This window comes from Rhinoderma darwinii, chromosome 5, assembly GCF_050947455.1.
Source record: "Rhinoderma darwinii isolate aRhiDar2 chromosome 5, aRhiDar2.hap1, whole genome shotgun sequence".
Taxonomy (NCBI): Eukaryota; Metazoa; Chordata; class Amphibia; order Anura; family Rhinodermatidae; genus Rhinoderma; species Rhinoderma darwinii.
Genome location: NC_134691.1, coordinates 73,997,919 through 74,022,133, shown reverse-complemented (window position 1 = coordinate 74,022,133; position 24,215 = coordinate 73,997,919). Strand labels below are relative to the sequence as shown.

The window sequence follows — 24,215 nt, the reverse complement described above, 5'->3', positions numbered from 1 at the left end:
TGAAATTACTAATTATTGGATGTATGGTACTCTTTGAAGCAATCCTTGATACACAGGCCTGGCTTTTCGGGGCAGGTTTCACAGTGGAAAATAGTGTCTTTTCTTATTCCCCTTTTGGAACACACTCTGCACCTTTTTTGTGTCCTTCTCTTCTTCGAAATTTGGGGCACTTCATTGGGGAAATGTTGCCCTGGTACAATGCGTGGAGTATCGCTACCAGCAGATGTGCTTGGGCCCTCCCCTGCCTGGTTCCCAAATAGAAGTGCCTTGATCACCACCTCTTGGAAGTTAAGGAATGTCCCTGTCCGGCCTGCACATCGGGATAGTACGTAAGCATTATACATTGCCATCTGTACAATGTGCACGGCCAGCTTTTTGTACCATGTCTTTGTTTTCCGTAGGGCACTATAAGGCTTCAGTACTTGATCAGAGAGATCAACCCCGCCCATGTACTTATTGTAGCCCAGGATGCAATTTGGCTTCTGGGTCACTGTGGTGGTACCTCGTTCAGGGACAGGGGTGCTGCCGCTACCATCAATTGTGGTCAATATAAGGACATCCCTCTTGTCCTTATATTTGACGAACAGCATGTTCTCGCTGCATAGTTCCCTGCTCTCACCCCTTCTGAGGCTTTGGCTAAGCAGTGTTTTAGGGAGGCCTCTCTGATTTTTGCGCACAGTACCACATGCTACAGTACTTCTGGCAGAAAGGCACTTAAATAGTGGGATGCTGGTATAGAAGTTATCGACGTAAAGGTGATAACCCTTGTCCAGCAATGGGTGAATCAAATCCCACACTATTTTCCCACTAACTCCCAGGACGGGGGGGCATTCTGGGGGTTCAATAATAGAGTCCTTCCCTTCGTAAACCCTAAACCTGTGTGTATACCCAGATGTACTCTCACACATTTTGTACAATTTAATTCCATACCTTGCCCTCTTATTGGGCAGGTATTGGCGGAATTTAAGCCTCCCCTTAAAATGAACAAGGGACTCGTCTATGGAAATATATTTATCGGGGGTGTACACTTGTGAAAATTTGGTGGAGAAATGATCAATGAGTGGCCTGATTTTAAAAAGACGGTCAAATGTGGGGTCATTCTGGGGCGGGCACTGTGCATTATCATTATAATGCAAGAATTTTAAAATGGCTTCAAAGCGAGTCCGGATCATGGCCATGCGGTAAATTGGGGTGCTGTACAAAATATCCGCACTCCAGTATTGCCTAAGCTCTGGCTTCCTCACTAGTCCCATATGCAGCACAAGGCCCCAAAATGTCATCATCTCCGCTGCATCTACTGGGGTCCACCTAACAAATGATGAAGTGGGGTTTTGGGTTAAAAATTGTTGGGCGTACAGATTTGTCTGGGCCACCATTAAATTAACAAACTCCTCAGAGAAAAAGACCTTGAAAAAGTCCATTTCTGTGAGGCCTTCAGTCTCAAATTGAATTCCTGAGCTGCCTATAAAATCAGGAATTTGAGGCTCATAATTTTCGGGGAGTGGAGTCCACACGGGATCAATCATTGGGGTTGGCTCAGCTGCTCTCCTGGGTCGCCTTTGGGGGGGTTCCTCATCACTGGAGGAGGAAGAGGAGGAAACTAAAAGGAGTGGGGCATATTCTTCCTCTCCCTCGCTGGCCGACTCAGTGTCAGAGGCAATGATGGCGTATGCCTCCTCGACTGAATACATCCTTCTGGACGATTGAGACATTTTGATTTATTACAAGGGGTTGTGTGGTGTTTTTACACGTGTAATCAACTTTTATTTTTACACAGGGGGGGGTGTGTATGTGTGGTGTTTTTACACGTGTATAGTGAACAGAAATTAGAAGATAAGAAAGAAGAGAAGAAAAGGAAAAAAAAAAAATAGAATTTACTGTACAATCGTCAGTTAGTAAAAAAGCAACTGAACGTCCGTCAGTAACTGACGCTATCTATTACTAAAAAAAACCTGTAGTCTAACTAACTTGCTACAGCAAAACTAGGTTCTAAAAATTTACTGGACGAACGTCAGTAAAAAAGCAACTGAACGTCCGTCAGTAACTGACGCTATCTATTACTAAAAAAAACCTGTAGTCTAACTAACTTGCTACAGCAAAACTAGGTTCTAAAAATTTACTGGACGAACGTCAGTAAAAAAGCAACTGAACGTCCGTCAGTAACTGACGCTATCTATTACTAAAAAAAACCTGTAGTCTAACTAACTTGCTACAGCAAAACTAGGTTCTAAAAATTTACTGGACGAACGTCAGTAAAAAAGCAACTGAACGTCCGTCAGTAACTGACGCTATCTATTACTAAAAAAAACCTGTAGTCTAACTAACTTGCTACAGCAAAACTAGGTTCTAAAAATTTACTGGACGAACGTCAGTAAAAAAGCAACTGAACGTCCGTCAGTAACTGACGCTATCTATTACTAAAAAAAAACTGTAGTCTAACTAACTTGCTGCGCACACTATGGAAAGCTGCGGGTGAAAAAAAGACCTAAAAAAACCTGCGTAAAAAAATTTCTTAGTACACTTCCCATGCACCACACACCACTCCCCTCAAGACTAGTGGGAGTGGCTATTATTATTTAAAGCACCTGCTCGCCCTTTCATCAGCATTTCTGGCCTGGCTGTGTCCATTTGTAAGTATGGCCTTTGTCGGTGTTTTTGTATATGTCCCTGTGTTTTTATCGGTTCTGTTTGTGCATCAGGAACGTTCTGTTCCAGTTTAGGAGTTAGGGACTCGCAAGTCTGGGGATCCTTGTCGTGGATTGCGAGCTTGCGTCCTTTTGGCCAAAATGATTACCAATACCCCAGGTATTTTTCATTATTATGTATATTCGCTTCTCTTGGACACAGCCGGGTCTTTGATGCTGGGAGAGCATGGTGTGTTGTTGTTTGGCATAGCAAGCAGGGTAGCCCGCTCTATGAATTATCAAGGCGTCACAAATAGGCTTCTACCTGGCTATACACGTTGTGCCTCATGACGTACACACTATCCCTCCATGTTTCACTCACTTGCACCCCATTATCCATTTATTTCTATTGAGGCACTTCATTTATTACTGCCCCCTATATTTCACTTATAGTATTACACTTGCACACACACTATTCATTCATTATTTCTTAGTACACTTCCCATGCACCACACACCACTCCCCTCAAGACTAGTGGGAGTGGCTATTATTATTTAAAGCACCTGCTCGCCCTTTCATCAGCATTTCTGGCCTGGCTGTGTCCATTTGTAAGTATGGCCTTTGTCGGTGTTTTTGTATATGTCCCTGTGTTTTTATCGGTTCTGTTTGTGCATCAGGAACGTTCTGTTCCAGTTTAGGAGTTAGGGACTCGCAAGTCTGGGGATCCTTGTCGTGGATTGCGAGCTTGCGTCCTTTTGGCCAAAATGATTACCAATACCCCAGGTATTTTTCATTATTATGTATATTCGCTTCTCTTGGACACAGCCGGGTCTTTGATGCTGGGAGAGCATGGTGTGTTGTTGTTTGGCATAGCAAGCAGGGTAGCCCGCTCTATGAATTATCAAGGCGTCACAAATAGGCTTCTACCTGGCTATACACGTTGTGCCTCATGACGTACACACTATCCCTCCATGTTTCACTCACTTGCACCCCATTATCCATTTATTTCTATTGAGGCACTTCATTTATTACTGCCCCCTATATTTCACTTATAGTATTACACTTGCACACACACTATTCATTCATTATTTCTTAGTACACTTCCCATGCACCACACACCACTCCCCTCAAGACTAGTGGGAGTGGCTATTATTATTTAAAGCACCTGCTCGCCCTTTCATCAGCATTTCTGGCCTGGCTGTGTCCATTTGTAAGTATGGCCTTTGTCGGTGTTTTTGTATATGTCCCTGTGTTTTTATCGGTTCTGTTTGTGCATCAGGAACGTTCTGTTCCAGTTTAGGAGTTAGGGACTCGCAAGTCTGGGGATCCTTGTCGTGGATTGCGAGCTTGCGTCCTTTTGGCCAAAATGATTACCAATACCCCAGGTATTTTTCATTATTATGTATATTCGCTTCTCTTGGACACAGCCGGGTCTTTGATGCTGGGAGAGCATGGTGTGTTGTTGTTTGGCATAGCAAGCAGGGTAGCCCGCTCTATGAATTATCAAGGCGTCACAAATAGGCTTCTACCTGGCTATACACGTTGTGCCTCATGACGTACACACTATCCCTCCATGTTTCACTCACTTGCACCCCATTATCCATTTATTTCTATTGAGGCACTTCATTTATTACTGCCCCCTATATTTCACTTATAGTATTACACTTGCACACACACTATTCATTCATTATTTCTTAGTACACTTCCCATGCACCACACACCACTCCCCTCAAGACTAGTGGGAGTGGCTATTATTATTTAAAGCACCTGCTCGCCCTTTCATCAGCATTTCTGGCCTGGCTGTGTCCATTTGTAAGTATGGCCTTTGTCGGTGTTTTTGTATATGTCCCTGTGTTTTTATCGGTTCTGTTTGTGCATCAGGAACGTTCTGTTCCAGTTTAGGAGTTAGGGACTCGCAAGTCTGGGGATCCTTGTCGTGGATTGCGAGCTTGCGTCCTTTTGGCCAAAATGATTACCAATACCCCAGGTATATTTCATTATTATGTATATTCGCTTCTCTTGGACACAGCCGGGTCTTTGATGCTGGGAGAGCATGGTGTGTTGTTGTTTGGCATAGCAAGCAGGGTAGCCCGCTCTATGAATTATCAAGGCGTCACAAATAGGCTTCTACCTGGCTATACACGTTGTGCCTCATGACGTACACACTATCCCTCCATGTTTCACTCACTTGCACCCCATTATCCATTTATTTCTATTGAGGCACTTCATTTATTACTGCCCCCTATATTTCACTTATAGTATTACACTTGAACACACACTATTCATTCATTATTTCTTAGTACACTTCCCATGCACCACACACCACTCCCCTCAAGACTAGTGGGAGTGGCTATTATTATTTAAAGCACCTGCTCGCCCTTTCATCAGCATTTCTGGCCTGGCTGTGTCCATTTGTAAGTATGGCCTTTGTCGGTGTTTTTGTATATGTCCCTGTGTTTTTATCGGTTCTGTAAAAAAATTACCACAGATGCTGATAACTAATCAGCAATTTGTAGCCGCAGGGTGCACACAGATAGATGGTGCAAATTTATAATTGGAAAAAAATGACAAAAATAAAAAAACCTGCGGGAAAAAAAAACCACGGATGCTGATCAGTGATGGCGGTCACTAATCAGCACTTCGTGGCCGCAGGGCGCACGCAGGGAGATGGTGCAAATTAGAAAAAAATAAATCCTGCGCCAAAGATTGAGCACAGATGCTGATCAGTGATGGTGGTCACTGATCAGCGCTCAGTGGGCACAGGACTCGGACAGGGAGGGGGTGGATTGGGACAGGGACAGGCCCAAGGGCAGGGACAGGCCCAAGGACAGGGACAGGGCCAAAAAAATCTGTCTGATCACAAAAAAATAAAAATAAAGGTGATCAGACAGAAGCAGCAAAAGGGCTTTCTTATTTTTCACACAGTAGTGCAGGATGCACTACAAATTCCAGAAAATCCGCAGCAGACACTCTCTCAACCGCTCTGCACGCTGCCTCAAACTGGAATGGCGGCGTGCAGAGCAGTGTCGATGTACACAACACTGCCTGGTGCACTGATTGGTCGGTCGTTACAGACCGACCAATCAGATCGCTCCTAGAGGTGGCATCACTGCCACCTCCCTAGGTGACGTTGGTGGCGATGGGTGTTGTCTTAGACAGCACCAATCGCCACTGTCTAACTGTGCCCTGTGACTCCAGGGCGCAGTTTTAACAAAAATCCCTGCTATTGGCCGGTCAGAATTGACTGGCCAATAGCAGCGATCGCCGATGCGGGGGGGCCAAAACGGCACCCTGGGCGAGTAGTAGAGATGGCCTGCTGTCATGGACAGCAGCCATCTTTACTTTGTCACGGTGCAATTAGCACCGATGACCGTTTCCCGTTGCGCCGTATATATACGGCGCTTTGCGGGAAGCACCTCCCGACAGCGCCGTATATATACGGCGCATGTCGGGAAGGGGTTAATACACGACAATATCCTGCTGGCCTTTGAAGCAGCTGATTGACACTGCATGCTGTTATTGAGTTTATGATTTACAAGTACACCCAGATCCTTCTCAACAAGTGAATCCGCCAGTGTAGCTCCCCCTAGGACATATGATGCATGCAGGTTGTTGGTACCCAGATGCATAACTTTACATTTATCTACATTAAACTTCATCTGCCAAGTGGACGCCCAAACACTTAGTTTGTTTAAATCTGCCTGTAATTCATGAACATCTTCCATAGTCTGAACTATATTACATAGCTTGGTGTCATCTGCAAAAATAGAAATAGTGCTATTAATCCCATCCTCTATATCATTAATAAATAAGTTGAATAATAGGGGTCCCAGCACTGAACCCTGGGGTACACCACTTATAACCGGGGACCATTCAGAGTAGGAATCATTGACCACAACTCTCTGGATACGGTCCTTGAGCCAATTCTCAATCCAAATACAAACTATATTTTCTAAACCTATAGTCCTTAATTTACCCATTAGGCGTCTATGGGGGACAGTGTCAAATGCCTTTGCAAAGTCCAAAAACACTAAATCCACAGCGGCCCCTCTGTCTAGACTTCTGCTCACCTCTTCATAAAAACAGATTAGGTTAGTTTGACAACTTCTGTCCTTAGTAAAACCGTGCTGGCTGTCACTTATAATGCTATTTATTGTCACATAATCCTGTGTATAGTCCCTCAATAGCCCCTCAAACATTTTCCCCACGATGGATGTTAAGCTTACTGGTCTATAATTACCTGGGGAAGACCTAGAGCCCTTTTTGAAAATAGGCACCACATTTGCACTGCGCCAGTCCCTTGGCACTATACCAGTCACTAGAGATTCTCTGAGTATTCTCTGTATGGAGAATACCGAACAGCTGCATCTCCAAAAGTAAAACGATTTTTTAATAAAAACGAAATTATAAAGTTGCACTAAACACACTGACTAATCGATTTATTAAGAAAATGGCCTCAAAAAAGGTGTACATAGCCTTTAAAGCGGTTTTTGCCAATGCTGCACCCTCCATTGAATGAATTATAACCCAGAGAAGCGTAAGTTTGCATTGCTACCACAGTACAAGATTGCCTTTCCCTTTTCTACTAATCTAAGCAGGAACAGAAGTATATTGATGTGACTATGAGAGTAGCATACACAAGATCGAAAGAGGGTGCATGGAGCAGAGAGCAAGCAGGGGACTGTGTATACTTGTATGCAGGTGGGTGTGTTACCAGATGACTAAATTCTATAACTTAAAACTGGCTTATGATTGCAACTTTCTGTGCTTTGTTACTGTAGGAATAGCAGCTCTGGGGCACAAACAGCTGCTCTACCCAGTAAAAATACTGGGTTTAAATACTACATTTATGGTGCTTTGCAACATATTGGGATGTTAATATGTGCCCCCAAGAAGAGACCAATGGGAACAAAATTTAAAGTGGTTGTATCACCACAAGAACCCCTGTCCATATGCCTTACTCGGGATCCCCATCTATGTACCAGAACGGAAAGCCGCTCTTTAAAAGTGGTTCCCACTCTGGTGGATCTGGCGTGTCCATGCATTACATGGATCACCCGGCAACTGTTTGTTTAATCTGCAAGCAAATGTAAACAGCGGATTTCAGAAACATTTTCTGAACTCCAATGTACAGGGTGGGCCATTTATATGGATACACCTAAATAAAATGGGAATGGTTGGTGATATTAACTTCCTGTTTGTGGCACATTAGTATATATAGGAGGGGGGAAACTTTTCAAGCTGGGTGTTGACAATGGCGGCCATTTTGAAGTCAGCCATTTTGTATCTAACTTTAGTTTTTTCAATGGGAAGAGGGTCATGTGACACAAACTTATCGAGAATTTCACAAGAAAAACAATGGTGTGCTTGGTTTTAACGTTACTTTATTCTTTCATGAGTTATTTACAAGTTTCTGACCACTTATAAAATGTGTTCAAAGTGCTGCCAATTGTGTTGGATTGTCAATGCAACCCTCTTCTCCCACTCTTCACACACTGATAGCAACACCGCAGAAGAAATGCTAGCACAGGCTTCCAGTATCCGTAGTTTCAGTTGCTGCACATCTCGTATATTCACAGCATAGACAATTGCCTTCAGATGACCCCAAAGATAAAAGTCTAAGGGGGTCAGATCGGGAGACCTAGGGGGCCATTCAACTGGCCCACGACGACCAATCCACTTTCCAGGAAACTGTTCATCTAGGAATGCTCGGACCTGACACCCATAATGTAGTGGTGCACCATCTTGCTGGAAAAACTCAGGGAACGTGCCAGCTTCAGTGCATAAAGAGGGAAACACATCATCATGTAGCAATTTCAGATATCCCGTGGCCTTGAGGTTTCCATTGATGAAGAATGGCCCCACTATCTTTGTACCCCATATACCACACCATACCATCAATTTTTGTGTTCCAACAGTCTTGGAGGGATCTATCCAATGTGGGTTAGTGTCAGACCAATAGCGGTGGTTTTGTTTGTTAACTTCACCATTCACATAAAAGTTTGCCTCATCACTGAACAAAATGTTCTGTGTAAACTGAGGGTCCTGTTCCAACTTTTGTTTTGCCCATTCTGCAAATTCAGTGCGCCGATCTGGGTCATCCTCGTTGAGATGCTGCAGCAGCTGGAGTTTGTAAGTGTGCCATTTGTGAGTAGCTAATATCCGCTGAAGGGATGTTCGACTGATGCCATTCTCCAGTGACATGCGGCGAGTGCTACGCTGTGGGCTCTTGCTGAATGAAGCTAGGACAGCCACTGATGTTTCTTCATTAGTGACAGTTTTCATGCATCCACATTTGGGCAAATCCAACACTGAACCAGTTTCACGAAACTTGGCAAGCAGTTTGCAAACTGTAGCATGGGAGATGGTGGTCTCGTAGGGTGTCTTGCATTGAAATCTGCTGCAATGACACGGGTACTGCGTTCACCAGACATCAACACAATTTCTATCCGCTCCTCACGTGTTAACCTCTGCGACATGTCAATGGCCGTAAACAAAGAGAAGCTTGTAAATAACTCATGAAAGAATAAAGTAACGTTAAAACCAAGCACATCATTGTTTTTCTTGTGAAATTCTCGATAAGTTTGATGTGTCACATGACCCTCTTCCCATTGAAAAAACTAAAGTTGGATACAAAATGGCCGACTTCAAAATGGCCACCACTGTCAACACCCAGCTTGAAAAGTTTCCCCCCTCCCATATACTAATGTGCCACAAACAGGAAGGTAATATCACCAACCATTCCCATTTTATTTAGGTGGATCCATATAAATGGCCCACCCTGTATTTAACAAAATATTGTAAATTCTTATTATGTAAACAGCTACAATACAATATATTCTATACACTACTCTAGTGAAGCAAAATGGTGTGCTATAGGGAATTACTGATTCATATACAATTCGGCTGCATACAAACAACCTGTAATCTGGAACATCTGCTGCCCTTTCATTAACCCCTTAACGACCAAGGACGAAAATGAACGTCATGGTCGGCTGCTAGTTCCCGCACAATGACGTTCATTTTCGTCCGCATTTCAAACTGTCACTCTGTGTAAACACAGAGTGACAGACCCGCGCTGACAGTTGGCCCCGACAGCTGAGACATCAGTCTTGCCGGACAGCGGACCATCGCCGCTGATTTCGGCAGTTAACCCCTTAAGTGCGGCGACGGATTGCCGTCGCCGCATTTAAGTGGTTTGAAGCACATCAGCAGCCCCCACGAAGTGATCGTGGGGGCTACCGATGCTTGTCACGGCAATCGGAGGTCAGATAATGACCTCCGGGTTGCCATGCACGGAAGCCTCGGAGGAACAGCCTCCGGCCGTTCCTCCTCTGCTTCCTGTCAGTGTGACAGTCACGTCACAATGACAGTTAGAGTACATTACACTACATGTGTAGTGTAATGTACTCTAGCAGCGATCAAAGCTGCAAGACTAAGTGTCCCCTAGTGGGACAAGTTAAAAAAAGTAAAAAAAAAGTAATAAAAATGTTTTAAAAAAATTGTAAAAATAAAAGTTATATAAACAAACACTGCATTTTTTTCTTATAATAAGTCTTTCATTATAGGAAAAAAATGAACACGTTAAAAAAAGTACACATATCTGGTATCACCGCGTTCGTAACGACCCCAACTATAAAACTGTAATGTTATTTTTCCCGCACGATGAACACCCCAAAAAAAATCAATAAAAAACTGCGACAGAATCGCAATTTTTTTGGTCACCACCGCTCCCTAAATAAAGAATAAAAAGTGATCAAAAAGTCGCATGTACCCGAAAATAGTACCAATAAAAACTTCTATCCGTCCCGCAAAAAACAAGCCCTTACACAGCTTTTTTGACTAAAAAATTAAAAAATTACGGCTCTCATAGTATGGTGACACAGAAATTTTTTTTTTTATAAATAAGTCATTTTATTGCGCAAACGCTAAAAAAAAAAAGGACCAAACCTATATACATATGGTATCGCCGTAATCGTACCAACCCGCAGAATAAAGTAAAAATGTCACCTATAGCGTACAGTGAGCGCCGCAAAAAGAAAACCTAAAAAACGGTGTCAGAATTCCTGTTTTTTGCTCAGGATTGCAAAAAAATTGATAAAAAGTGATCAAAAAAAAAATCGCATTTCCCCCAAAATGGTACCAATGAAAACTACAGATTGTCCCGGAACAAATAAGCCCTCACACGGCTCCGGTGGTGAAAAAATAAAAAAGTTCTGGCTTTCAGAATATGGCGATGCAAAATGTGCAGAGTGTTCCAAAAGCGGATAAGATCGGGCGCCATTTATCAGTGCGACACCGGGCACATATCTATGAATTATTATTTATTTACCCCATTTTTATACCCTCTTATTATGCCCTGATGTTCTCCGCACAGATTACATATACCCTGATGTTCTCCGCACAGATTAGATATGCCCCCACATTATAAACTGAAATACCAGCAAAACCCAAAACAGAAAAACTACCAAGCAAAATCTGCGCTCCAAAAGCAAAATGGCGTCCCTTCTGATCCCTACAGTGTGCCCAAGCAGCAGTTTGCGCCCACACATATGGCGTCGCCATACCCGAGAGAACCCGCTTAACGTTTTATGAGGTATTTGTCTTCTGTGGCACAAACTGGGCACAACATATTATGCACTAAAATGGCGTATCAGTGGAAAATTGCAATTTTCACTTTGAACCATCCGCTGCGCATTAACCCCTTTGCGCACTATGACTTAATTGCCCGTCATGGTGCGGCGGTTGATGTATGGAGCCGGCTCACGTGCTGAGCCCGCTCCATACGCTGCGGGTGTCGGCTGTGTATTACAGCAGGCCCCCTCGGTACTAACGGACAGGTACAGCGATCGCTCTGTTACAGAAGCCTGTAAGAATAACAATATACTGTGATACATTAGTATTGCAGTATATTGTACCAGTGATCGCTGGATCAAGTCCCCTAAGGGGATTGATTAATAAAATGTGTAGAAGAATTATAGTTATTAGTAGTGAGAATTTTTTTTTTTAAAGTTAAAAAAACAAAACACCTTTTCGCATTTTTCTTTTAAAGTAATGTAAAAAAAATGAACAAAATTGGTATCGCTACGTCCGTAAAAGTCCGAACTATTACAATATACCAATATTTAATTTGTACAGTGAACACCATAAAAAAATGTAATAATTGAAACCGCCAAAATCGCTATTTTTTTTTTTTTTTGTCACCTTCGCTCTAAAAAAAAAATGTAATACAACTTTTGAATCACTTTTTATGTACCAAAAAATGGTACCAATAAAAACTGCAGCTCCTCCCGCAAGAAATAAGCCCGCACACCGCTCTATTGATGGAAAAATAAAAAAGTTATGGCTCTTGGAAAGCGGGGAGTGAAAATCTAAAATATGAAAGCAAAAAATGGATCAGTCCTGAAAGGGTTAATTCATTTCTAATGAAAAAACGTATGACCACATGCGGGGTATTTCCGTACTCCGGAGAAATTGCTTTATAAAAATGGTTGTTTTTTTTCCTCCTTTATCCCTTGTGAAAATGAGAAAATGCAACATTTTAGTGGAAAAAATGTTGATATTAATTTTCGCGCCCTAATTCCAATAAACTCTGCAAAAGACCCGTGGGGTCTAAATGCTCACTATACCCCTAGAAAAATTCCTTGAAGGTTTTTCCAAAATGGGGTCACTTGTGGTGGGTTTCCACTGTTTTGGTCCCTCCAGTGCATTGCAGATGCGACATTGCACCGAAAATCATTCCAGCAAAATCATAAATCCAAATGGCGCTCCTTCCCTTCTGAGCCCTGCTGTGGGTCCAAACAGCAGTTTATTACCACATATGGGATATTGTCGTAATCGGGAGACATTGCTTTACAAATGTTGGGGTGCATTTTCTTCGTTATTCCTTGTAAATAATAAAAATTTCTATGTTGTTTCAGAAAAAAAGTACATTTTAATTTTTACAGACTAATTTCAATATATTTAGCGAAAAACCTGTGTGGTCAAAATGCTAACTATACCCCTAGATAAATACCTTAAGGGGTCTAGTTTTCGAAATGGGGTCGTTTATGGGGAGTTTCTATCATTCTGGCAGCTCAAAGCTTCTCCAAATGTACAGTGGGGCCTAAAACATTTTCAAGCAAAATATGAGTCCTGAAAGCCTCCTGGTGTTCCCTTCTTTGGGGCCCTGCCGTGTGTCCAAACAACGCATTAGGGCCACAATGTGGGTATTTTTGAAAACAGGAGAAAGAGGGTGATAGATTTTGGGGTGTGTTTCTTCATTTTCATGGTCACTTTACAAAGAAATTTGTCTTCAAACTGATACTTTTATGAAAAAAAGTTACATTTTTTTTTTTCACCTGCTATGTATTAAATTTAGCAAAAAACTGTGGGGTCAAAATACTTACTATACCCTTAGGTAAATACCTTAAGGGGTCTAGTTTTCTAAATGGGGTCATTTGTGGGGGTTTCCATCACTCTGAGACCTATGAGCCTCTGAAAACCTGGCTTGGTGCAGGAAAACAAAATGTACTTCAAAATTTATAAAATTATTATTCAATTTGTAAGTCTTCTAAATTGCTGAAAATTTATTTTATTTTTTCAAAAGTGCTGCCAAAATGGAGTAAAGAGATAGAAATATATATTTAATTAAAAAAATTGTGCAGTATGTATGTACATATGTGACATATTGCAGTTAAAAATAGGGGAAAATGGTAATTTTTACAACATTTTCCATTTTTCTATTTTTTAATTAATTTCCGCAAATCGTATCAGTCTACTTTTACCACTAAAATAAAGTACAACATGTGACGAAAAAACAATGTCAGAATTACTTGGATATTCAAAACTTTCACAGAGTTATTCTCTGATAAAGTCAGACATACCAGATTTGACAAATCTGGCTTGGTCATTAAGGTACAAACATGCCCGGTCATTAAGGGGTTAAGTAGGCTAACCTTTGTCCCCATCAATGCCCTAAACATCAGACGGGGCAATTATACTAATTGAAAAACAGCCTCAATAAAACAGTTATGATGATTTATGGTATCAGACAAACATGGGAAGAAGAACGTCCATTTAATCAAAATCTTAAAAGATAAAATTTGTAACCTCTCAAAACTGCCTACTGTTAGTAAAAAGTTATGCTACTTATCTCTCTTTGGATATAAACTAGAATGTTTACAGTTCTATCCTTGCTATTTTTCAATAATCCACCAGGGGGTGCTACAATGTAGCAAGTAAATGCTTAATCATATTCAGTGGTTTGTTTATCCCTTCATTAATTCCAGATTTAATTAATTTAAGTCAGAGACTCTAGCAGAGTGGCGATTATGGATTTTCAGAGAATTTACGATGAATTAGGGTATTATTTAACAAAATTTTACAACTACATTTTTATAGGATTTAATATAAAATGACCTTTTAAGATTTGGTAATAAAAGAAGAATGAAATGAAATACAAATGAGGCTTATTTTCACACTAAGGGCATGACCACACATGGCGGAATTCCTCCGCAACTGTCCGCATCAATGCCGCACCTAATCCGGGTTGCGGATTACGGCTGCGGATCTGCACAAAATGTGCAGAAAATTGATGCGGACTAGCTGCTGCGGACTGCGGGAAAAGTGCTTCCCTTCTCCCTATCAGTGCAGGATAGAGAGAAGGGACAGCACTTTCCCTAGTGAAAGTAAAAGAAATTCATACTTACCGCCCGTTGTCTTTATGACGCGTCCCTCCTTCGGCATCCAGCCCGACCTCCCTGGATGACGCGCCAGTCCATGTGACCGCTGCAGCCTGTGCTTGGCCTGTGATTGGCTGCAGCCGTCACTTACACTGAAACGTCATCCTGGGAGGCCGGACTGGAGACAGAAACAGGGAGTTCTCGGTAAGTATGAACTTATATGTTTTTTTACAGATACATGTATATTGAGATCGGTAGTCACTGTCCCGGGTGCAGAAACAGTTACTGCCGATCGCGTAACTCTTTCAGCACCCTGGACAGTGACTATTTACTGACGTCTCCTAGCAACGCTCCCGTCATTACGGGAGCCCCATTGACTTCCTCAGTCTGGCTGTAGACCTAGAAATACATAGGTCCAGCCAGAATGAAGAAATGTCAAGTAAAAAAAGCAAGACGCATCCGCAGCACACATGACATGTGCATGACAGCTGCGGACTTCATTGCGGAACTTTGAATCTCCATTGAAGTCAATGGAGAAATTCCGCCATGAGTCCGCCACTGCTCCGCAACAGACAGAGCATGCTGCGGACACCAAATTCCGCTCCGCAGCCTATGCTCCGCAGCGGAATTGTACGCATCGTGTAAACGAACACTGCTAAATTAAAGTGAAAGTCAATGTAGAAACGGCTCCGCTGCGGATTAACGCTGCGGAGTGTCCGCAGCGGAATTTAAGTGCAATTCCGCCATGTGTGAACCCGCCCTTATACATCTGTTAAAAATGTTATTAAAATCCAAAATAATTCTTGTCTTGATGAAACAGAAAAATGTTCATGAAACAAGTGTAATACTAATAAAAGTATCAAGTAATATATTTATGTACGTATAAAAGGCCTTACAATTTGTATACATGGCTGTGAAACATTAGAAGTAATGGGAATGGGAAATGAAAATTTTAGGCGCGGTGCACACTTGCATTATGGCTTCTGTTTTAACAAGATCCATGATGGATTCATTTTATCTGTTATGATCCATTTTATGAAACCCTCATGAACCATTGTGATCTGAAAAGTGAACAGAACCTAATAAGCCATCCTAAATAATTACTCATAATAAAAAAAAATGTTCCTTTAAGTGAATGTCTTTTTAACATCATGTAATTATTAGGTCCAAAATGCAGTGCCGTCTAATATATCTTTATAGTGGTTGAAGCTCGGTATTTCAGAGCTCCAAATCCTCTGCACAGACATACATTTAAAGAGACACTCGTTTTGTTTTTTTGAAATTATTATTGCCTCTGTTAGTACAGTATACCTGGTAAAAGAATGGGCAGGCTGTTCTCTTGCCGGGCACTTTGTTTTAGAAATATCTCGGCCGCAATGCGATCATGTGACCGGCCGATTCATACAGCGTCTGCGGTGTGGACCGAAAGTCTCTATTACTATACATTCCTATGAGACACTCAATGTGAGTCTCATAGGAATGCATAGAGAAAGACTTCCAGTCCACACCGCAAATGCTGCATGAATCGCCGGTCACGGTGCGGTCACGTGACGGCATTGCGGCTGGGATATTTCTAAAACGAAGCGCCTGGTAAGAGAATGGCCTGCCTATCCTTTTACTGGATATACTCTACATACAGAAGTGTCTTGCTGGTAGCTGCAGTCACCACTAGAGGGAGCTAAGGAGCTTACTGCATACTGGTTTACTATTAAGTTCAACATAAAACAACATCCAGTAAGATCCCCCTAGTGGTGGCAAGAGGTACCCGAATGTTATAAATTTAAATCTATGCAGGAGATTTGGAGAACCGTACAAGACATACTGAGCGCCAACCACTATAAAGATATATTAAAAAATTAAATCAGCACAGAATTTTGAACCTACTTAGATAAAAAAAACAAAATGATGTTGAAGGGTGGAATTCACTTTAAGGACTGTTTACACTGAACAATTATATAGTCACAATGTTCCAGTTTCCAAACTATTATAGCAATAATTCATCAGTGGGAATGAAAGAGAAGATCAATCATGTTGTCATTTTTAGCGGCATAATCTCTAAATCTAAATGCTGCTTGTAGTGTCACTTACATTATCAATAGGCATGGCTTTCGTAAGAGCATTCGCTAGACAAAAATGACACTTTTTTGCCTGGCAGGGTGAAATTTCCTTCTCATTGGCTGAGAGGATCTTCATGATGGAAACGTCCATCATTTGTTGGTGGTTTGAAAAAAGTGTGGTGTGTAAACGTACTTGTAGGTCACTGGATGGCTAGATATTGTATTGTACGATATGATCCACCCATTTCCTGAATGGAGAGACCTGCATACTTTATAGGTATGATGGTAAATTATCCACCATCCAACTTCTTCTCCATAAAGGGTTAAGCCACAAAACATCTACCTGGAATTAGGTTATTTTATCAGATACATACTCTTCGTGCTGTGAGGCATCAATAAAATACATTTCCAAATAGACTTGACTGTAATGGAGTTTTAGATGTGATTATCTCTTAGAACTCCACTCGCCTACTTGAAAAGTCATCTGGTTACTTACTTTTAGAGTTGGAAGCTCTCAAGAAAATCCTTTGTTTTTTCCTCTGGTTTTTACTTGTCCTATAATCTGTATCTGGGCAGATACAGTCTTCGTGTTTTCTGCCATAGCCCCTTGCGTTTATGCTTCGTGTTCTCTTCCTTAGTGATAAAACATCTGTGGATCCTTTACACTTATGAATCCGTAGTTTTCCAGACACATCTTCTATACACTGCCACTTCTGGAAAAAAAAAACCACAAATGTAAGAAATGCGGTTAACAGATATTGTCAATGGATAGTGTCACCACTCCACCCGCAGTTCTAACATGTCCATGATCAGAAGTACAGAGGGAAAGTGCATGCAGATGGACTAAATATTGCCAGTCTGGCTTGTGTCCACAATAAAACTGGGGGGCATTTTGAAAACGCAACTTATCACAAAAGTATTGGATGACCCTAATCTATAAAATTAAGAATTTAGCAATTTAATTGGATTTATACTCGCCTCCACATGAAATAAGCAAGCAAGTCTCCTGTGATGAGATCTATATAAAGCGAGGCTTAGATAACAGTAATGTCAGAAATAAATATGAAATTATACAGGTGGTTTGGATTCAAGCAAATACTAATGCTACTAAACTTTGTTTAAAGGCTACGTCCTACTTTACAACCAATTTTGTTTTATTGTTCCAATGAATCTAAGATTAAATAAAATAATAATATTTCCCATAGTTTTGTGTCTACACAGTGCTGTTTTGTGCAGTGTTATCGTGCAGTCGTGCTCCCTTTCATCTGTCCCCAACTCCTTACTAACATGGCAATATGTATGCAGGATCAGACTACACAGTTTGTTTGTAGTCTGTTACTATGGAGATATTAAATCTACATAGGAGCTGTAGAACCAAGATTTTTTTAATTAAGATTATTTGCAAAGTTGTTTCACTTTTGATTTTTGAGACATGCAAAGGTGAACCTTCCTTTTAAACAAAAAACTAAAATAACAAAATGTAATATACATACATACATACATACATACATACATCTATAAGTGAAAATGAATGTCAGTGGGATCATGTCTGTATGGTATTTAGTGGCAAGCATACTTTCTTAACTTCTACTTTTCTAAATAGATGTGAAAGTGGGAATCTCAGTTTACTATAGAATAGACCAGATGAAGTGTCTTTTCAGCTTCAGTATCGTGTTACCGCCTCCAGATCAAGTGTCGGCCAGCCATGATATATTTATGTACACGGTTTAGGATAGGAACCCTCAACTCAACAGCTGGTCCGTTTACTTGGACGCTTTAACATATACCCAACATTCTGTCTGCTGTGAATCAGTTAGCAATGGCATTTTTTACACTCAATTTTGCAAGAGATTGATGGCAGCTGAAGAAAAAGAAAACACACTTTCAGGAAGCTGAGTAATCAAATCTATGTGGTTCTTTAAAATGTACTGTGTCAAGTAAATAGAATTCTAAGGCGGTGAAAATGACTCAGCTTGGGATCTTCATGCCTCAGATGCACCTCAGAAGAGTGGGTTTACGTGGTAGTAAACAGGAAGTGGTCCATCTTATCTAAACTTAGCCCAGCTTTGGAAATGACGCACATTAAGTTTTGTGTATAACAGTTTCTTACAGGAAAGTGAAATATTAACAACATGGGTGAAACTTCTGGCAATGATGGAGAAAATAATAATTTACATCCTTTTAAGATCTAATAATACATTATAGAGCACACTGTCAATAGAACAGCTGTCAGAGCCATATGTGAAATTTAAGGTTATATTGCACAATTCTACATGTACAAATTTCTAAAGCTTTCATATATATATATATATATATATATATATATATATATATATATATATAAAATAAAAATACAATCGTACTGTTGGCTATAACAGTGTTGTCCCTAGTGTAGTCACTGTCACATCCATCCTGGTCCTAACAGTTACTCAACTGAGAAGGTTACTTTATCCTTAAACGACCCTGCATTTCAATAACCTATCCCCACCCACCTAAGAAATAATTAAATCTTGAATAAAATAAAGTATCCAGGTCATACATCTTAATATCCATATGTGGTTTAATTTCCAGCACAATATTATATTAAATAATTAAACTTTATGTTGATATCAAGTGTTTGGTCAGAAGTGCTTACAGAGGGGAATCTGAGAATGTAAAGATTTTACTAACCGTAGGTGTTTGTGAGACAATGTTTGGACATTATGTGAATTTTTTTCTAAAACTTAGATCTTGAAACAGGCAAGCGTAGAGTCCGCCATTTTTAAGTGGTTACATATATTTATGCAGAGAGGAGGCCAATAACTAGGAATTACTCGTTCAGTATATTAGCCGATTGATCTTCAATGTATCTTTATTCAGGGAAAATGTTAACATTAACCACTTATCTTGATGGGAGTAAAATCATCAGTAATTGGAAATTTCACCACAAATTGAAGAGGCTCTGTCACCAGATTTTGCAACCCTATCTCCTATTGCAGCAGATCGGCGCTGCAATGGAGATAAGAGTAACGTTTTTTTTTTTAAAAACAAGCATTTTTGACCATTTTTATATTTATGTAAATGAGCCTTTCTAAAGTACAACTGGGCGTGTTTAAAGTAAAAGTACAACTGGGCGTGTATTATGTGTGTTACATCTGGGCGTTTTTACTTCTTTTACTAGCTGGGCGTTGTGTATAGAAGTATCATCCACTTCTCTTCAGAACGCCCAGCTTCTGGCAGTGCAGACACACAGCGTGTTCTCGAGAGATCACGCTGTGTCGTCACTCATTTCCTGCCCCAGGTCCTGCATCGTGTCGGACACATCGGCACCAGAGGCTACAGTTGATTCTGCAGCAGCATCAGCGTTTGCAGGTAAGTAGCTACATCGACTTACCTGCAAACGCCGATGCTGCTGCAGAATCAACTGTAGCCTCTGGTGCCGATGTGTCCTCGCTCGTCCGACACGATGCAGGACCTGGGGCAGGAAGTGAGTGACGTCACAGCGTGATCTCTCGAGAACACGCTGTGTCTGTACTGCCAGAAGCTGGGCGTTCTGAAGAGAAGTGGATGATACTTCTATACACAACGCCCAGCTAGTAAAAGAAGTAAAAACGCCCCGATGTAACACACATAATACACGCCCAGTTGTACTTTAGAAAGCCTCATTTACATAAATATAAAAATGGTCATAACTTGGCCAAAAATGCTCGTTTAAAAAAAAACAAAAAACTTTACTCTTATGTACATTGCAGCGCCGATCTGCTGCAATAGGAGATAGGGGTTGCAAAATCTGGTGACAGAGCCTCTTTAACTATTTGGGGATATACTCAGAATTTATATTTTGGACTTGTTCCTCCAATGTGGCAAACCTCATAGACAATCCCAAAAAATGACTGAATTACAACATTTCGATGTTGCAATCCGTTCAATATATGATGGGGATTATACCAACTATTTAATCAGTCACTAAACTATACCTACTGGGGTGTCATCACTAGGACCAGCAGATAATGTGCTGTGAATTGTATTATTTATTTCTCTTCTATTCACCTTGGTTAGTTAACTTTTAATAATTTGTTCTAAAAAATAAAAGGTACGTTTTATCCCACCCATCTTAGTTTTGTCAATGGAACCTTATATTAATATCAGTCTTCAGCTACTTGTCCCAGTACGAAGATGAGCAATGCATCATCAGTAGGCATAGGTTGTAGAAACCAGATAAAGTAGGCCAGGTATATTACAGAGCTCAATGTAGCTGTAATTCTCAGCCCCATTATAGCTGCTCTGTTCAATAGCTTCCCCCTCTTGTCTACTTTGTTAACTCTTCTTGGCTCCTTTTCCTCCCAGGGGTTTACTTATACTATATCAGGATGTTATTAACTTTAAGATATTGGACAGAGTATCCTGGAACTCAGAAAAATCATCATGTCCAGTCATATCCCAAATGCTAGGATTCTTTCCTATTGTACACAAAAACATTGACTCTTTCTTTTTAAATTGTGTATTTTGATGCGCTATTTAATGTAGTCATGGGACTTTGTGACCGCAACTCTAAGATGGCAAAACTCCAAACAGAAGCACAGGATGTTTTTCTTAATAAACACACAGCATTGCACCATACGTGGGACAAGATGTCAAATGAGTTCATGTGTATGTCTTATAAAATCTATGATGTATTCTTTATACGGTGGTGGGTATAGAGAAACGGTGAATTGATCAGAAACACCCTCTTCCAAGATAAATCACAGTTGTGAGAAGACCGAAATATTTGCCTGGTATTTGACGTTCAGTATCTGCTTCACCATCTGACATCTCCACCTTACAATCCCAGACGTGTGTGGTTTTATACAGAATCCACAGCTGGCTGTAGACTGGAAGTTTACAAAATGTATGGTTGGAAAGATGTTTATTTTATGAGAAAATTACATGGCCGAGCCAAACCAGACTGCATTAGCTTTTGTCAGAATTATTAGAAGGACCACGTTTCTCTGCAGAATGGAAATTCTATTTAGACTAAGTTTTGCGCAATATACAGAAAACCTATACTGTACACCACAGCAAAGCAGGAAGGTCTTCTCATGCCAATAATCTGGCTTTATTGCATAAAAAAAACCAAAAAAAACCAAAACAATTGGCTGGTCACGAACGTCATCCTTTTGAAGCCTCGCTACTTTTTAGATTTTATTTGTAACAGAGAAAAGAGCGCAGAATTACTAACTCTTCCTGCTACATTTCTCTTTACATAACATTTTTACCTGCTATTGTGTTAGTATGCAGTACATTCCACTACAGGCGTTACCCATAGACATCACAGCCAATGTATTTCTATGAGATTTCAAAGTAATTGTAAAGGATCTGCCAGACACAACTTCTGTGTCGACGCCCATAAGTAATCAGTCTGCACCTGCTTCTATGTCTGTGAGACTGACTCTATCTTCCACCACCCAGAATGGCAGGCTTAGGAGTGGGAGAGCCTAGCTCCCGCCCTCTGTCTATTTATACCTGCCTTTCCTGTTCCTCCTTTGCTTGTGAATCTTCTCTGTTTGTTTCCTGGCCCTGCTGCAGCTTCTTGAACTACTGATCCTTGTGATTGACCTTGGATTTCTGACCACTCTTCTGCTCTGCGTTTTTGTACCTCGCTCATCTCCTGTTTTGACTCGGCTCCTTCACCTCGCTTGTTGCTCACGGTGTTCCCGTGGGCAACTTCCCCATTTCCCTGGCTTCTTTGTACCCTTGTCTGTTTGTCTGTCGTGCACCTATTGAGTGTAGGGACCGTCGCCCAGTTGTACCCCGTCGCCTAGGGCGGGTCGTTGCAAGCAGGCAGGGACTGAGTGGCGGGTAGATTAGGGCTCACTTGTCTATTTCCCTACCCCGACATTACAGTAATGTTTTGTGATGCCCAGCCATCACAAATGTGTCATGAGACAAATTCATTACAATATTGCGACATGCTAGTAAAAGCCTGCAAACCACATCACAACCACTGTTTTGTTTTTAAAGCTGGTCTTCTCATGCCACATCTCTCTGGATAATCTGAAATAAGAGGAAAGGTAAGGAAGGAAACATCTGTAGTTGGGGAGAGGTCCTGTTACACGTCTAAGAGGATGTGAATTGTCCCCTTTCTAATTTCACCTTTTTTGAATCAATTGGAGTGGAGTTGTTGCCAAATTTGCAATTTGAAAGGTTTCATGGTACAAATACTGATATCTTAACTGCATCATTGTCTGCTGTACAGGACAGGAGTTAGGCTGTGTTCACATCTGCATTAAGATTTCATGAAAAATATCTGGTAAAATGACGGACACCATGACGGAAACCCAACGGAATCCAATAACGTCAATGGGGTCCTCTGGGAGCTGTTGGTGTCGGACGGATCCGTCACAGCATTGAATTCCGTTTTTGTACTCCTATCACGGAGCAGAAAAATGGAATTCACAGCATAGATGTGAACAGAGCCTTACACATGGTGTCCCAACAATATCTGTGTATACTTTGTATAGAAGTCAGGAAATATGCACCTGTATTACAGATGTGACCTGTAGCACAAGTATACCATTTTCAGGACACTCATAACTGATGTAATGGGACTATACATATGTTGAAACTTAGTGGCTACTTAGTCTCTTCCCTCTAGTTAAACATAAAAGAATGTATTGGAACTATTATTAGGGAGGTGAAAATGCAGCATTATGTTGCTTACACAATATGTTGTTGGCGCATGTTTGGAATCCAATATGTATGTGCACTTTACTATTGTTATAAAAAGTTTAAACACATATGCCTCAGAGGTTGCTTACCTATTCTAATAATATACACACATTTTTGTTTTCAGATAGGATGTTTTATGACCTAAACATAGGGATTTTACTGTAATGCTAAAATTAGTTCCCATTAAAAATCACATTGTGTCAAAAATCGCGATTATCACTAGTGTAAACTTAAATGGTTATGCAATAATAGTCATCTGCAGAAAGAATATGTTCCAATTTGTCCAACATGTTCTTCAAACTATGGACTAACACAAATCTTCACTGATAGCATTAAAAACATCAAATATATAGAATGCCTTGTGTCATCACTCAACCAATCACTTCAACCAATGGAATTAAAGGAACACTCCGATAAAATGTTTTATTTTTGCCCCGTTTGGAAAGTAAACCCGGTAAAAGGTAGGGCAGGTACACCGTTCTCATTGAGATTAATGGTCTATCTCTGTAATGCATGAATGTGTCGGGTCCTCCAGAGTGAGAGATGTTTTTTGCAGCTGATTTTTTTGTGCTGGCTAATAGATGAGGGTCCTGAATGGTGAACCCCCTCCTATTAACTTAGAATTCCCTAAAAGAATATGTGAAAACAGGTTTTCTAGACCAGAGAAACCCCTTTAGGTTTATTGTCATATTAAAAGGTTTTATGGTTTGACATCAATAGGGATCAAAAAATGGAGAACATATAAAAGGGCACACCTGGTAATATCAACATTGCCGAAAACCTGCCCCCGAGGCCAATGCAAATGGAGAAAGTTTATTTTTCTAGCGTTCATCTAAACAGGTGGTACTGAGCAGGATACTTCTCTAGCTCTCCATGGCCATATGCATCTCACATAGAGACTACCGGTATAGAGATGAACACATTGCATATCAGAACGTTCTGTTCATTGAAATTCAAACTATAGAATATGTTTAAAATTCCATATTCTTATCAAGAACTTAAAACTCACTGTGAAGTTATAGTTAAATAATGCGCCAGTGCTTATACAGTAGGACTCCATCATAAGGCGGAGGGTGCAACAATCCTCAGAGGAGACCTGTATGAAGAAATTGCTCAGTGTGCACTTTACATGGATTAACAACTAATCATTTGTGTGGCAAGTAGGAAATTCTTTGCTGGGAGAT

General features: G+C 40.8%; 1 protein-coding gene across 4 annotated transcripts in view; it reads right to left on the bottom strand.

Annotated features, from left to right (window-relative positions):
• SULF1 (sulfatase 1) overlaps positions 1 to 24,215 on the bottom strand; it is a 115,138-nt gene that overhangs the window by 17,414 nt on the left and 73,509 nt on the right. For all 4 annotated transcript variants that reach the window (XM_075826129.1, XM_075826130.1, XM_075826132.1 and 1 more), the window contains one exon: positions 16,841 to 17,057. In XM_075826129.1, coding sequence (XP_075682244.1) covers positions 16,841 to 17,057 — 217 coding nt within the window. The remainder of the gene's footprint in view (positions 1 to 16,840; positions 17,058 to 24,215) is intronic.